This window comes from Adiantum capillus-veneris, chromosome 24 (assembly GCF_014529385.1).
Source record: "Adiantum capillus-veneris isolate H3 chromosome 24, ASM1452938v2, whole genome shotgun sequence".
In the NCBI taxonomy this organism is placed as follows: domain Eukaryota; kingdom Viridiplantae; phylum Streptophyta; class Polypodiopsida; order Polypodiales; family Pteridaceae; genus Adiantum; species Adiantum capillus-veneris.
Window position 1 is genome coordinate 40677228 of NC_140954.1, and position 15280 is coordinate 40692507.

General features: G+C 45.2%; 1 protein-coding gene across 4 annotated transcripts in view; it reads right to left on the reverse strand.

Annotated features, from left to right (window-relative positions):
- The window catches only part of SEH1H (Transducin/WD40 repeat-like superfamily protein), a 102425-nt gene that overhangs the window by 34432 nt on the left and 52713 nt on the right, over positions 1-15280 (reverse strand). For 2 of the 4 annotated variants that reach the window (XM_086499169.1, XM_086499168.1), the window contains exon 7: positions 4178-4252. The exons of 1 other annotated variant lie outside the window; for it this stretch is intronic. In XM_086499169.1, the coding sequence (XP_086355295.1) occupies positions 4178-4252 (75 nt within the window). Of the gene's footprint in view, positions 1-4128; positions 4253-15280 lie in introns of all 4 variants that reach the window. One more of the 4 variants, XR_015186299.1, reaches the window with a different exon arrangement.

Genomic DNA, 15280 nt, shown 5'->3' on the forward strand with positions numbered 1-15280 from the left:
GTGGCCACAAGGCCTTCCCGTCTCCAAGTGAAACTCTCGGCCATCGGCCCTTTCACTTCGGCCACACAATGTTCGTCCATTTGCAACTTCAAAAAGAGGGTCCCAAAAATTAAATAAATATCATCAGAAAGAAACCAACAACTAAGGTTAGCACTTGTCACCTGCTCGTGATAGTAATTAGCAATTGCCACGTCCTCGTGACAAGGAGGTTTTCCTCTTTGAGTTAGACGAGTACATCAAGTTTAGCCCTTTCACTTTGGCCACACAATGTTCGGCCATTTGCAACTTCAAAAAGAGGGTCCCAAAAATTAAATAAATATCATCGGAAAGAAACCAACAACTAAGGTTAGCACTTGTCACCTGCTCGATGATAGTAATTAGCAATTGCCACGTCCTCGTGACAAGGAGGTTTTCCTCTTTGAGTTAGACGAGTACATCAAGTTTAATCTGCAAGTTTTCAGCCCTAAGGACTATAAGGACGCCGTCAGAATCGCCTTAGCACAAGAAATGAAACACAACAAAGGCAAGCCGAAGGAGAACAAGTCGAGTACTTTTCAAGACCAACTGAATGGTAAGCACGGTAAGACCATTGGTAAGCATGACCGTAATTCTTCTTCTCAATCTTCTTATACACCTAGAGCATGGAACTCTCACAATGAATCTAAAGAAGAGGCTAAAACTCAAGAAACACCTAAGTTGACACCTAATGAAAAATATGCTCAAGGCATCCTAGGAGGTAGGTTAAGTTTTACTAAATACCAAAAGGACGGAAGATGTTTTAAATGTCACACTAAAGGTCAGTAACACAAGATTGTCCTAAGAAAGCACCTAAAGAACCCGCAAAATCCACATCATCCGTTAATGCACTCAGTGAGCACACTAATGTGTCCAAAGTTTCTCATGATCATGTAGATGAGTCTCTCATGCAGTGTTATGATCATGTGAATAGTCAACGCATTGTGATCTTGTTGGATTCGGGTAGTATGCATGATGTGATTAGTGACTCGTGAAGAGCGCACGTTTAGAAGCTCTCTCCATAGATCCCATTGTGATCTCTGGATTTGCTCCTGGCAATGCACTCTTCTTTCACGCACGAATGTCCTGATGTGACAGTGTTAGTCCAAAATGTCGATTTCTGTCGTAGATTTGTGGTTTCTCCTCTCACAGGATGTGATTTGATTTTTGGCATCAAGTGGTTTAAAGGTTATAATCCACACATTGATTGGAAAGAAAATACTCTCTCCCTCACAGTTGAAGGAGCACCTCTAGTGGTCCTTCGCTGTGACAAAAACATTCTATCTTTGCCACTAGTCTCTCACTCTCATGTTTCAGAAGAGGCCAAAACACGTAGTCTCATAGTCTCTCTTAGTACACAATCCCACAGTCTAGAAAAGCATGGGTCATTGCATGAAAAGAACCCTCTTGCTATCATGTCTTCTCTGAAGCACGACACGCATTTTTTGCATGATAGAGATGTGATTGTTCGTCGGAATCACCAAGCCTTCACATTGCTCGAGTCTGTACCAAGTACACCTTGGGTGACCGTCTAGCTAGATGCTTCTAATCTTGTCAGCAATTTGGTGGTTTGGATGATTGTGGTTCTAGTTCAGCTAACCTCATTGGAGATACGATCACTCATGCAGGACCAATCTTGGCTCTCAAGCCGAGATCCATAGAGCCCATTCAGAAGTATTTTGTCTTCGCATGATTAGTCAGTACGCATTTTTCGAGTTTCTCATTCGTGACATTCTCTTGTATTTTCACCATCGTCTTTATGTGTTCCCTTTTCATAGGCATGCCGTATTGCACGATGCACTTGATTCACTCACGGATGAGAAGGATGTATGCAGATCACTCTAGAAAAGTTAAAGATGTTGCATTCAAGGAATTCAGAAAGTCTCACGATTGTCCATTTTGTTAGTCGCTTTGCTTGTTCATTCCTTGGCATGACACAGTCACAAGAAAAACACGAGCACAATTGTACATCAAGCATTGGCATTTCCGTTGTGGTTTGCCACAGCTGATAGGTCTAGGACGACAATTCAAGTTTCGACCTCACTTTTGGCATGTATTTGGTGAACGGTTTGGCACTCTGTCACTTTGTTCATTTGCATTTCATGCACAGTCATTTAGGAAGAATAGTCGTTTTCCAGTCATTCTACATGGAACGGATATGTTTATGGTTTTGTGTTTGAAGTGGTTTCAGGGATATTCCTCAGTGGAGATTCTTGGAGAAGATGGACCCGAGATATAGACGAAGTTGAAGCATTGGGGCCACAGTCATAGTTACCCGGAACGGGAAATCGGAACGGGGAACGGGGAACGGCAACATGCATGAAATGCCATTCCCTGTTTCGGATACTCACGTGTGAAACACGGAATGGAGATCCAGAACGGAAAATTGAGATGGGAACGGGGAACGAAGACCTGAAAATGGCCATTCCCTGTAATATGGCCGCAGTAGATTAATCTATGGCGCTTTCGATGCGGCCCAAAGAAACAAGCATTGCAGATTTTCACGTAGACATCTAACCCTATGTGCATGTGGACAAGTTGTAGCTACTTCTAGGGTTTAGGTAGCCTAGGAAGTTCTAGCACCCTCGTGAGCCTAGGGCGCCAGTAGATAGTAGAAGAGGCAGCAGAAGTAGCTTCTCCTCAACAAGACCAGCAACTTGCAAGGCCAGTGTTTTTGCAACCATCTGCATCAGCATTTTTGCCTGCAAGACCAGCGTTTCCAGCCAAGAAAACCAGCATTTTCAGATGAGCCCTTCACCTCGTCGAACCGCTCCCATCCGGTAGCATAACCTCGACGTAGACATCCTGTCGCCGCAGATCATCTAGCATTGTCAGTTTTCAGCCCAAATCAGCCAGCGTTTTCTGTTTTCATCCCTAAGCAGATCGCGTTTTTGCATTCTTAGCCCTTGCAGGCCTTGGCGGTAGCAGATCTGCCCTTGCCTGGCAACAGTAGCAGACCCACAGCATCAGCATGACCTAGCGTTTTCATACGTCAGCCATTGACAACGTCGTCGACATCATTGTCTCGTCGTCAAGTACCACAGCATCTAGAAGCATTGTACTAGACCTTTGTGCAATCTAAAGCAAATACCTCTCTAGCAATGGGGGAGGGGGGGGGGGGGCTTGGAGCAGGGTTTCGGACCCCATCTAGTGTCGTCTCTCTCTCTCTCTCTCTCTCTCTCTCTCTCTCTCTCTCTCTCTCTCTCTCTCTCTCTCTCTCTCTCTCTCTCTCTCTCTCTAGCACTCTCATGCACTTTGCACTAACAGTTTTCCACTCATTGTTTTGGTCATTGCACATTCTCTCATCAAGTCAAGGAAGGCTCTCCCTTTCCATCAGTAAAAGGAACCTTGAGCACTCACTGTTAACTCATCAAGAGCCATACACCATCATTCACTTCCACTGCACATTACATGAGAGGTTGCCACGGGCAAAGCACAGCCTGCTAACAAAACTCTAAAGCTCAAAAGCAACATGCAACCCACAGCTTTGGGTGCGCAAACAGGTTGGCAGCAACGATTAGGGTTTGCAATAGGAGAGACCCACAGCTTTGCACGTGCAACCAGGTTGACAGAGGACATATTAGGGTTCACGACAGAGACAGACTTAGGGTTCGCAGAGAACATTGCTGCAGCTTGTCATTGTCCAAGTTTCTGCAAGGGGCATTCATTGGCTGAAAACGGGCCCACCTGACAAAAGTGATGTTCTTCACAAATTTTATCTACAATAAAAGTGCAGCATTTGGTAGCCTATTGGACCTGAAGGGTGCGAGCAACAGGTACGCGAATCTACAGGGACCAAGTGCGCATGTGAGCAGGGATTTTGTACAGATTGGTGGACAGGGCTTTTTTCGAACACAGGGAGAATTGAAACAATCTATGTAAACAAATTGTGGGTCGTGTATGCACAATGGGCATTGGGGTCTATGAACATGTATGCATAATGTGGAGACAACCCTTGTATGCATAGTCTCTCTCTCTCTCTCTCTCTCTCTCTCTCTCTCTCTCTCTCTCTCTCTCTCTCTCTCTCTCTCTCTCTCTCAAATGCATGAACGAAACAGTTAATCTCCGCATATCTAGGAGCGGGCTTTCGGTCCGGTCATCACCAACACGCACCATGGCACCTATGAAGGGAGCATCTCCGAAAGCAGAAACAGGTACAAACCCGGGTACAGGTAAAGAAACAGGTGGAAACACGATCACGTGTTCAATGCAGGACATTTGGGGGTTTCTCACATCCCTGCAAAACACAATCATGAAGCAAAGCGAGGAGATTAAAACTCTTGCATTACAAAATCAAGATTTGGAACATAAACTTCATATTCAGGACATGCGGCTCATTCGACAAGACGAAAAGATACAAGAACTACAAGAAGCTTTCACTAAACAAACACTCACGACACAGGATGCTCTGACCACACATGATGAGAAAATTGCTCACATATGTGAAAGACCACAGAATGTATCCGGAACTGTGGTTTCTTGGGCAAACATGGTGAGAAGCGGGCAACCCAACCAGATTGCTACGCATATGGGTGATGAAATGTATGCCAATGAGGAGGATAAAGAGAACAAAGAGTACAATGAGCAAGAGAAGAGGAAAATGAATATAGTAATTCGGGGTATCCCCGAATCTGACACGGAAAAGGTTCTCACCTTGAACACGGACATCACGGACTTGATTTCAACCAAGTTTGGCATGCATGATGTAGTAGTATATGGGACACACAGTCGGCAAGAAGAAGCCCGATACCAACCGAGCAATCGTATGCACACTACTGGATGCACGTAAGAGAACTATAATTCTCGATAACGCCCGCATTTACCTACAGGGGAGCACCCTCTACATTCGTGAAGATAGAACACCTAGTCAACAGCAAGCAAGGAGGGAAGCTTATGAAGCACGCACTAAAAAGAAAGAACCCTCAGCCGAGGAAAAAGCAGAAGAAAAATGACGAGACGGGACCCATGGGACCACGAAATTACAAGTGACAAGCTGGAACTGCCGAGGTTTTCCATGGCATAAAGGGGAAGGCCTTACAGAAGTTTTGCCTCAAGCAGATGTACTTTTCTTGTTGCAAACGTGGGAGCACGAGACCTGTAGAATCCCACACATCGAAGGATATGTAACACAATCTTTATGGATGCCATGTACAAAAATGAGAGGTCAAGGAGGGGTTGCAGTGACATACAGAGAAGAGCTCCAAAAAGTGATCACCATATGCAAAAAGGATGCTCATAAACGGTACATATGGATTAAAATTGCAAGAGGGGGCAAACCCGTGTTCATCGCAAGGTGCTATATCCCACACAGGGAACCACCATTTTATGGTGCTTTCAACATTGAGAAAAACAACCCATTTGAGGATTTGTATGCAGACATTAATCAATATACACATAAAGGAATGGTTATGCTTATTGGAGATATGAATGCCCGGATAGCACATGCCCAAATGCAAATGGTCGATTTCATGACAACACCGGAAACGGAGCATAAGAATGATGCAATAGATCCCATATGGAAACGATGCTCAAGAGATCCAATGACAAACCCGCAAGGCGTGGCTCTGCTTAGTATGATGACCTCACTGCAACTCCTAGCCTTAAACGGAGCACAAAGATTTGCTAATTCAGGGGAATGTACATGCTATACAGCCAATAAGGGCATGAGTGCTATTGATTATGTATTGGTTTCCTATGAGGCGTCCCACATAGTGCATAATCTCGCTATTGGAAACAGATCACCAAGCTCAGACCACACACCAATACATGTATGGCTGCACATACCTGCTCGAATTGAGGAAAAACAGCCCCAACCCCGATCATGAACATATAAGATGCAAATAGATAAGAAGCAAGCATATGCAACATGCCTAGACAGGAAACTTGCTCAAGAATATATGCCATCTAACATTGAAAACACCTGGCAAATTTTCAAACATGCATTATGCGAAGCAGTAGAGGAAACAATGGGGAAAACATACAGAAAAGGGAAGAGCAGGAAAGGGTTACCACACAACCCCTGGTTCGATGAGGAATGCAAAAATGCAAAGAAACAGTTGCGGCTAACACCCCAAACAGCCAATGCATGGGTAGATTTAGCAAAGATCTACAATAGTCTCAAGCGAAGGAAGAGAAGAGAATATGAGTTGCACACTGAAACACAAGCCATAGCGAATTTCAAAAAGAACCCCAAGGGGGAATGGCTGAGAATGAAAGGAAAGCGACAGGACACTATCGGAGACATAAGTCCAGAAGACATGTATGCATATGTGGAACAATTGTATGTACATGAAGACGCACAGGGGATGCCAGATATGCGCCATGAAATTCCAATAAAAGAGCCTTTCGATTTCACAACGGTGACCAAAGGCATACAAAAATTAGCCAATGGTAAAGCACCCGATACGCTACACTTCAATTCCGAAATGCTCAAATGGTCAGGCAACATTGCACGGGAATGGATACATGGATTAATTAATAAGGCAATCACACAAGGGCTGCCAGCAGACAAGCAAAGAAATTGGATAAAAGCACTTTTCAAAAAAGGGGATGTAAATCAGCCCACTAATTACCGAACCATCACAGTTGGATCATGTATGTCTAAACTTCCGGGGAGTGTTCTAGAACAAGCCATAAGCTCATGGGCAGAAACAAATGGCAAGCGCGCAACAGGACAAGCAGGTTTTAGACCCAAGCATAGTACGATTGACCACCTTATTTCACTCAGGGTCTTAATGGAAGAGAGCCGGCTAAAAGGGAAAACCTTGTACTGTTGTTTTGTTGTTTTCACAAAAGCATTCGACACGGTCCCGAGAACTGGCCTATGGCAAAGAATGGAAAGTATCGGGGTACCACTCCATCTCAGAATTGCAGTGGCACATCTTTACCAAAGAGTTCTATGCCAGCTGAAAACACATGCAGGTATGTCCAAGGAATTCTCAAGCAACATGGGAGTTAAACAAGGATGCCCTTTATCCCCAACTCTCTTCGGGCTATGCATAGACCAGATTGAGGACTTCATACCCCAGGCACTCGTAGAAGAACCAGATGGACCGACCATCGGAATGCTCACACTTCTGCTACTCATATATGCAGATGATGTTGCTCTTTTTGCACATGATATAGTATCTCTTCAAAAATTGGTAGATGCCATGCATACCTTTTGTGAAAACATGGGGCTCTCAATCAATGTAAACAAGACAAAGTTTATGCTAGTGAGGACTCAAAAAAGACAGGAAATTCAACCAACTCTCATGTACCAAGGGAAGCAAATTGAAAGAGTAGACAGCTTTATGTACTTGAGAATGGATATACCATCTAATTATGCTTGGGGATAATGCGCACGAAATAGAATTGATGTGGGGCATGCCAAATATTACCAACTTGAAAACATGTATACACAAAAAGTCATCAAGAGATGGGAAATTAAAGCAATTATATTTGAGACGTGTGTAGTACAGGCCATCCTATACGGAGTAGAAATTTGGGGAGCTAGTATCTCAGCCCACCCATGGAATGAGATTGAAAAGATACAAAAGAAGTTCCTATGTAGACATCTGGGAGTCAAAAAAACTACGCCGTATTCAGTGTTGCTTTTGGAAACAGGGCAAAGACCCCTTGAAATGAAAGCCCTGCAAAGAATGTTTACATACATTATGAAAGTTAAACTGATGCCCTCCACTCGAATCCCCCACATAGCATGGAAGGCCGGATGTGCACTACAAAAGACTAAGAAAAGTAAATTCTTAACATCGAGTCTTATCCAAGACATAAGGAAGTGGTTTGCAAAATGGAATGTAGAGGCATATGTGGACATGCCCATTGTCAAGGGGGAAGAAGGGGAATGTATGCTGAATTTTGAAATAGCACTACTTGAATGCCTTCACAATAAATGGCGAACGACCACACATCGGTCCAAGTTCGAATATATTGCAAACATGTCAACACAAAATACTGGGAGCTCTACAGCACAAGCAAGCCGGAAGCCCAAGGACACATCCAAACGCCTATGCCCCATATGGCAAGAAAAGCCATAACTCTGATGCATACAAGATCACACTTGCTTAAGATAGAAACAGGCGGCTAGCTGAAAATTATTCCTCAGAAAAGAATATGCACATCATGTACTATGCGAGCCCTTGAAAATGAAGCACATGTGACGTTTGAATGCCCAACATCCGCACATATTCGAGCTGATTTTCAGCAGCTCATACACGGATGCCATACTCTCGCCGAGTTGCTCTCAAAAACGGACCCCTCCCCTACAGCTCTCGGGACATATCTTGCCCGCATACTAGAACACCACAAAACACTCCCAGAAGACAAAAAAAAGTCACACGAGTAACACACCCTCGAAAGAGGAGAATGTCTAAAAGGTCCCATGGGTCATTTTGGCCCCCCGTGGACGTGAATATCAAATCAAATCAAATCAAATCAAATCTCTCTCTCTCTTTTTTCTTTTGGAAAAAGTCAGGGCTGTATATTACTGAGTACAATATAATCCCCAGCGGATGCCAAAATAACCTATCACGTGGGGTGTACAAGCTGAATGTAAGGAGGAGAGCCACTATAGTGACAACCCGACTAGAACAATCTCATGGTGGTCGGTGTGATGAGTGGAGGAGAAACCACCGAGGAGGGGCATAATGCCACGTAATTTGGCGACCTGTAAGTGTGAAGAAGAGTGGGGATCGGGCCCAACGGCGAAGGAAGGCAAATCGGCGAGCCTCGGCTGCTCGAGATGTACATGAGGAAGAATCCCACTGCCAAATCAGGGTGTGAATGATGTCCAGCCAAATGGCAGTGAGGGTATCCTGAAGGAGCTGTGGAGCCGCACTTAGAATGTGGAGACAACAAGCTCTCCAAACATTCCATAGTGTAATACTAGTGATGACTGAAAAAACTTCATCACGTGTCTGAGAATCCCTCTGCCAAGCAATCTGTGGTAGCATAGCCAAAGTCCCTCGCCGATAACCAGTCGAGGTAAGCATAAAGGCTGGATATGTGTCTGAGCCCTCGTAGAAAAGATGCGGGCCGGGCATCGGCATCAACCATGAGACAGATCCCCAAGTAAGAAATTCGTGTTGAACACCTGCTCTGCTAAGTAGAAAGCAAACTGCAAGCCACACTACATGGGAAGCTGAGCATGACCAAAGACAGTGTGCAGGTGACTCAAGTGGTCGCAAAGGACAGCGAGTACATGAAGGATCATGACCCATAGTAGCTAGCCAAGTCCCAACTGGAAGTCCCGCATGTGCAATCATCCACATAAAAAAAGAAATAGGACAAGCCGCATGTAAATCCCAAATGGCGGACCAAAACTGCTGCAGATAGGCATGGGAGAGGCCTGAATGTAACCAAAAACGCATACGAGTGGGCTGCTCTGGTTGCTGTCTCATCAATGCTAACCGTCCAATCCTGACAGTGTACTCAAAGAAGGATACTGGTGCACCGGTGGGGTCAGAGTGAGGCCAATGCCACTCTCCTGGGTCCCAATAAAGCTGAGATAGGGCACGACCCTCCCACACCCAAAGCCTCCAAAGTGCAGCATCAGCGGAAGCGAAACGGGGGTCAACACGACGACGCTTCCCGCGGGAGCCAACTACTCTGATGGCCTCCCATCGAGCTCCGGGAAGGGCAAGGTGCGGAGAGGTGGCATCATATGTCAATCTAGCATGAATCCCCTGAGACTGGTCAGTATCAACTGTGAATAGCATGGTGTCTAAACGAGCTAATAAGAGAGTGCTCTGAGCAAAGAGGCCTTCCCAGCCACAATGGGGAGGCATCTGAACCGTGCCTCTCATGACTGCATCCCACTGTGAAGGAACGGCGGAATCAATCTCAAGCAATCTGTCTTGCACCCCGAGACCAATGTCATAAGGTTCTGCCATAATGCTCTCTCTCTCTCTCTCTCTCTCTCTCTCTCTCTCTCTCTCTCTCTCTCTCTCTCTCTCTCTCTCTCTCTCTCTCTCTCTCTCTCTCTCTCTCTCTCTCTCTCTCTCTCTCTCTACATATAGATATATATGTGTGTGTGTGTGTGTTTTAGGGTTCTTCAACATGAAGTAGCAAAATGGCAAGGATAACCCTCTGGAGGATGCCATTAGAAGAAATGTGTGTTACCATTAACAAGATTAATCACAACCTCCTAGGCACAATAAAGGCACTCTAAGAAAACGTGTTGGTCCAAGAAACCACGATAAACACACTTGAGGATCGTGCGACGGCCCAAAATGAGGAGATCGCATTTTTCGAACACAAGAAGAATTGAAACAATCTATGTAAACAAATTGTGGGTCGTGTATGCATAATGTGGAGACAACCCTTGTATGCATGGTGTGGATCTCTCTCTCTCTCTCTCTCTCTCTCTCTCTCTCTCTCTCTCTCTCTCTCTCTCTCTCTCTCTCTATCTATCTATCTATCTATCTATCTATCTATCTATCTATCTATCTATATATATATATATATATATATATATATATATATATATATATATATATATATATATATATATACTCACACACACACACACACACATAGATGTGTGTGTGTGTGTGTGTGTGTGTGTGTGTGTGTTTTGGGGTTCTTCAACATGAAGAAGCAAAATGGCAAGGACGACCCTCTAGAGGATGCCATTAGAAGAAATGTGTGTTACTATTAACAAGATTAATCACAACCTCCTAGGCACAATAAAGGCACTCTAAGAAAACGTGTTGGTCCAAGAAAGCACGATAAGCACACTTGAGGATCGTGTGACGGCCCAAGATGAGGAGATCGCATTACTCAAGAAGGAGCTTGCACAGGTGTGATCACGAACCACACTCGAAGAGGGAGAGCTTCAACCCTCAATAATAAAAGAACTCGACACAATTAAAGAACAAGTGCGGACCATCAAAGCAACACAAAGAAATGACGACTTCGTGGGTGGATGTTACTACAAAGACCCAATAGAAGTGGACGAGGCCAAGAAATGGATCAAGATCGGAAAGAAAGGAAAAGGCAAGGAAACAACCCCCACACCCACCATCATTAACTTAACACTAGAAGAGGAGCAAAGGAGGTGTTTGTGCGCCTTATATGTGAGGATTTGTGGCCTCAAGGACCAAGATAATGTTGACAAAGAGGTGAAAGAACTCATGACTATGATGGGGGTTAATGAGCCGACGCATAGGAGGGGTTGGAAAGTGGGTAATAATAAAAGTGGAAGCAAGGGGGAAACCTCAAAGGAAAGGGCACTTATCCTTCGTTCCCTCCATGGAAGCAAAGGACTTTTTGAAGAAGAGACCAAGTCAAGGGAAAAAGGTAAGATTACTTTTTACCGTGATAGAAGGGTGGTGATATTGGAGCGACACTCCACGTGACGGTGCAAGCCATGTGGGACCACATTAAAGATGGCAGCATGGAATTGTAATGGGTCACTTCGTCTTGATGTAGGGGCATTTGAGGACAGCTTTACGGGGAGAGACATCGCCTTTTACTCAGAGAGAGACCACGCACCATGCCAACTTATGCCACGTGGCTGGATATAGGTGGGAGACACTTTGTTGAGCAGAGACGAGATCAGAGCACAGGGGCAGCGAATCAGGAGTAGTAGGAGTCCTTTTCAGAGAAGAGTTACAGCCGCTTGTCCACTTTCTTTGGAAAGATGATCAAGCCACATACATGTGGGTGAGATTGAAGGCAGAGACAGGTAGATTCTTATACATTGTTATATGTCACTTTGCCCCCAACACATCAGTGTATGCCGCACCTAGAAGGCATTCCCCTTTCTTTATATTAGACGAGGAAATTTGGGAGTTTTCCAGGGATGGTGACATCATTCTCTTGGGGGACTTTAATGCCCCCACAAGAAATCATCAAACCATTTTTTATAATACCTCAGATGAGATACTGAGAGAGCTAGATACCAGTGATATGGGGCTTGACAAACGCTCTCAAGATTAGTAGTACATTGAGTACAAGAGAAATATGATGGAGATGGGGGCCTCACATGGATTGGCTATACTAAATGGCCTTCAGCAATATACCGCAGCAGCTGGGTTTACTTGCTTCCCACATAAACATGGAGCTAGCACAATGGATTATGTCATGGCTCAACCAGCTTTATCCCATATATACAGGATTTCACGGTTGGACCCAGGCCCATTGGCATAGCAACGATCATTCTCTCTTTACATGGACCATTTCTTTTTAGTTCACTACTACCCAACAGCCACGAGGTGCAGCACCTACTCGACACACTTTTACCTCAGAGACTCATTCTGTTTACATTGATGGGATTTACAGACGAATATGCATTGAGGAGACGGGCCGCCCTCTACATGAGCTCACTTACATATTGACAGAGACTTTGAATGATGCAGCACGAGAGGCATACCTGCACACTCAGCCTGAGTAGAGACAGCCTTCTAGGAGTATGCCCCAAAACAACTGGTACGATGAGGAGTGCAAAGACATGAGAGCACAGCTCTAGAGAGAGGTACTCCTGGGAGTCATCACCTATCGACAATCACAGATTGCCTTCTGACGCCTAGTGTGACGGAATAAGCGGGCTTTCTTCGCTCAGTTAGAGCACGATCTTTATCAGCTGTTCTTGAGCCAAGACTCAGGGGAGGCATGGAGACTCTTCCATGGGCACTCACCCCCTCCTGGCATCACTTCTACGGAGGTACGGGACCATTACTTTATACACAGTTCTTGGGCAGCCACCGCTTTAGAGCATCTTATAGATGCCAGGGATATGCTTGTAGAGCTTCTAGCAGTGATGTTCAACCGTGCAATGTGTGAGGGTCTACCTGACACTTGGAGCTTGTCTACTATAGTGCCTATCCTCAAGGCACAGGATCCTATGGAGCTTGGGAACTATCGTACTATTATGATTGGGCACACATTGGTATGGTTGTATGCATCCATTCTTGAGGAGCAGTTGAGCATATGGTCAAAGAGAGCAAGCATGACAACAGTGGGACAGGCTAGTTTTAGGCGGGAATTTCCTACTCTTGATCACATTCTCACACTTAGAGCTATTATTGAGGAGGTAGATCACATGGGAGGAGAATTTATTGTAGCTTTGTGGATTTTCGCAAAGCATTTGGCACAGTGCCTAGAGACGGGTTGATGCGCACATTACAAGAGATGAGGGTACCCACAAAGCTTATTTGGGGAATTATGGCACTCTGCACGTCAATGAGGCACAGGTTTGCACCCCCAAGGGGTTATCTGATGTTCACTCCACTATTGGGGTGAAGCATGGATTCCCGCTCTCTGACGCTTTTTGGCATGTATGTGGATGAGGTTTCTGATTACATTGAGAGGGGAGGTGACAGAGGAGCTCAGTTGGCTGGGACGTGGATTCCGCCGTTGTTATAGGCTACTGATATTGTGCTGATTCTGGATTCCCCAGAGGGGTTGCAACGTCACTTTGATGCTTTACATGCGTTTACCCACGATAGTGGATTGTCTGTCAACATTGGTAAAACCAAGGTTATGGTATTTAATACCACACCACAGTGGGTTAGGAGATCAGCACCCACATTTTCTTATGGCCAGGAGTCAGTGGAGTATACAGATGCATACACTTACCTTGGGATAGTCTGGGCCAGTGCTCTCATTGACTGAGCCTAGATTGACCACAGCTTATGCTGCCCTAGGCAAACTAGAGAGGATGAGTTCGCAGGTTCAATTCCAAGAACCTAGAACAAAGCTATGGCTCTTTAATACTTTAGTGACATCAGCTATGCTTTATGGAGTCCAGATATGGGGACTTTCAGTGGACCACCAAAGCAGATCTCGTAGCACTGACGGGTGGAGATGTATAGAGAAGCCTTTTGTTTCTCTGATCTCCCGGATGATTAGAGCTAAGGCTTCCGTACCACATGAGATTATCAGAGTAGAGCTGGCTGCATCTCCACTCGTGGTCGAGGCACTCACCAGATCATTCTCCTTTATGCTAAGTTTATGGGACCTCCCCAGACACACACATGCTCGCTTAGCTCGAGTCTTCCCAACAGCTAGCACTGTAGGGGGATACTACTTGCTGGTATGGACAGATGACATCATGGTTTCAACTACACGGTTTCAATATGGATAGATTGCCTCCTTTTCAGTACTCTTTGGATGCACCCTCTCTGTCTATTACGCGCACAGAGATCACCAAGCTCATCCATCAGGACCTGCCTCATCTTGACACTAGGACTTGGATTCAGCCAATACGAGAGTTGGGCACGAAGATGGCTTTCTATAGAGAGCATTTCTCCAACTGACAAAGGATGAGTTTGTGACTAGACCCAGACATGGATACACATTTATCTTGGGGGATACGGTGCGCTATTGGTCAGTTGCGCACCTCTTCACATCAACTTCAGGTCGAGACTAGGGGGATACCTGCAGAGGCTAGGATATGCTAGCTATGCCATTTGGAGCCTGAGACAAAGCTACATTACATATGTCATTGTCCGGAGTACTACGAGATACGGGAGCGATTTCACTGTCTCTTCAGGGAGGTTTTGGACCACTCTCTAGGGTCATGAGATAGCAGAATCAGAGATGTCTTGGGTTATTTGTACTCAAGATACAGAGACACAGAGAGAGCCTATTGCAGAGATGAACAGAGAGACAATCTCAGAGGTAGATTACAAATTTTTCTAGACCACTTACTCGGTAGACAGAGGAGCATGCCACTCAACAGAGCCCAGATATCACCCACACCAAAGATACATTAATCGATCGGGCTACGGAGCTAGGGAGATCCAGATGCCCGCGACTGAAGCGTACCTACAACACCGACGAAGACTATGACAGAGGATACGCATTACTTTAGCTTGACACTCGAGACGCCCAGTACGAGTACTTGCCATGGTGGACATCCACAAGATTCTATAGCGAGGAATGCGGTACATCCTCGAACAATGCCCGAGGCCGGACATCCTCGGACATTGATATTCATACACTAAGATTGATGTTCATTCCCACTGCTTCACCATCACACACTTTATAGTGCTACACAACTCTGAGCTGCTTAGATTCATGGCACTAGCCATTTAGACTTTATCTTATTTCCATTCACTTTATTTTCTACCCTAACATTGCATCAGTCACCAGGATTGTATTCGTCTCATAGGTCATTTTGGCCTTTTGAAGACGGTTTGGTCTCATCTCTCTCTCTCTCTCCCTTTTTGTATGCCCCTTTTCTCGGTCCCATGGGTCATATCTGACCTCCGAGGACGATAATGAATCTCTCTCTCTCTCTAGGGCTGCTTGCGGATGGTTG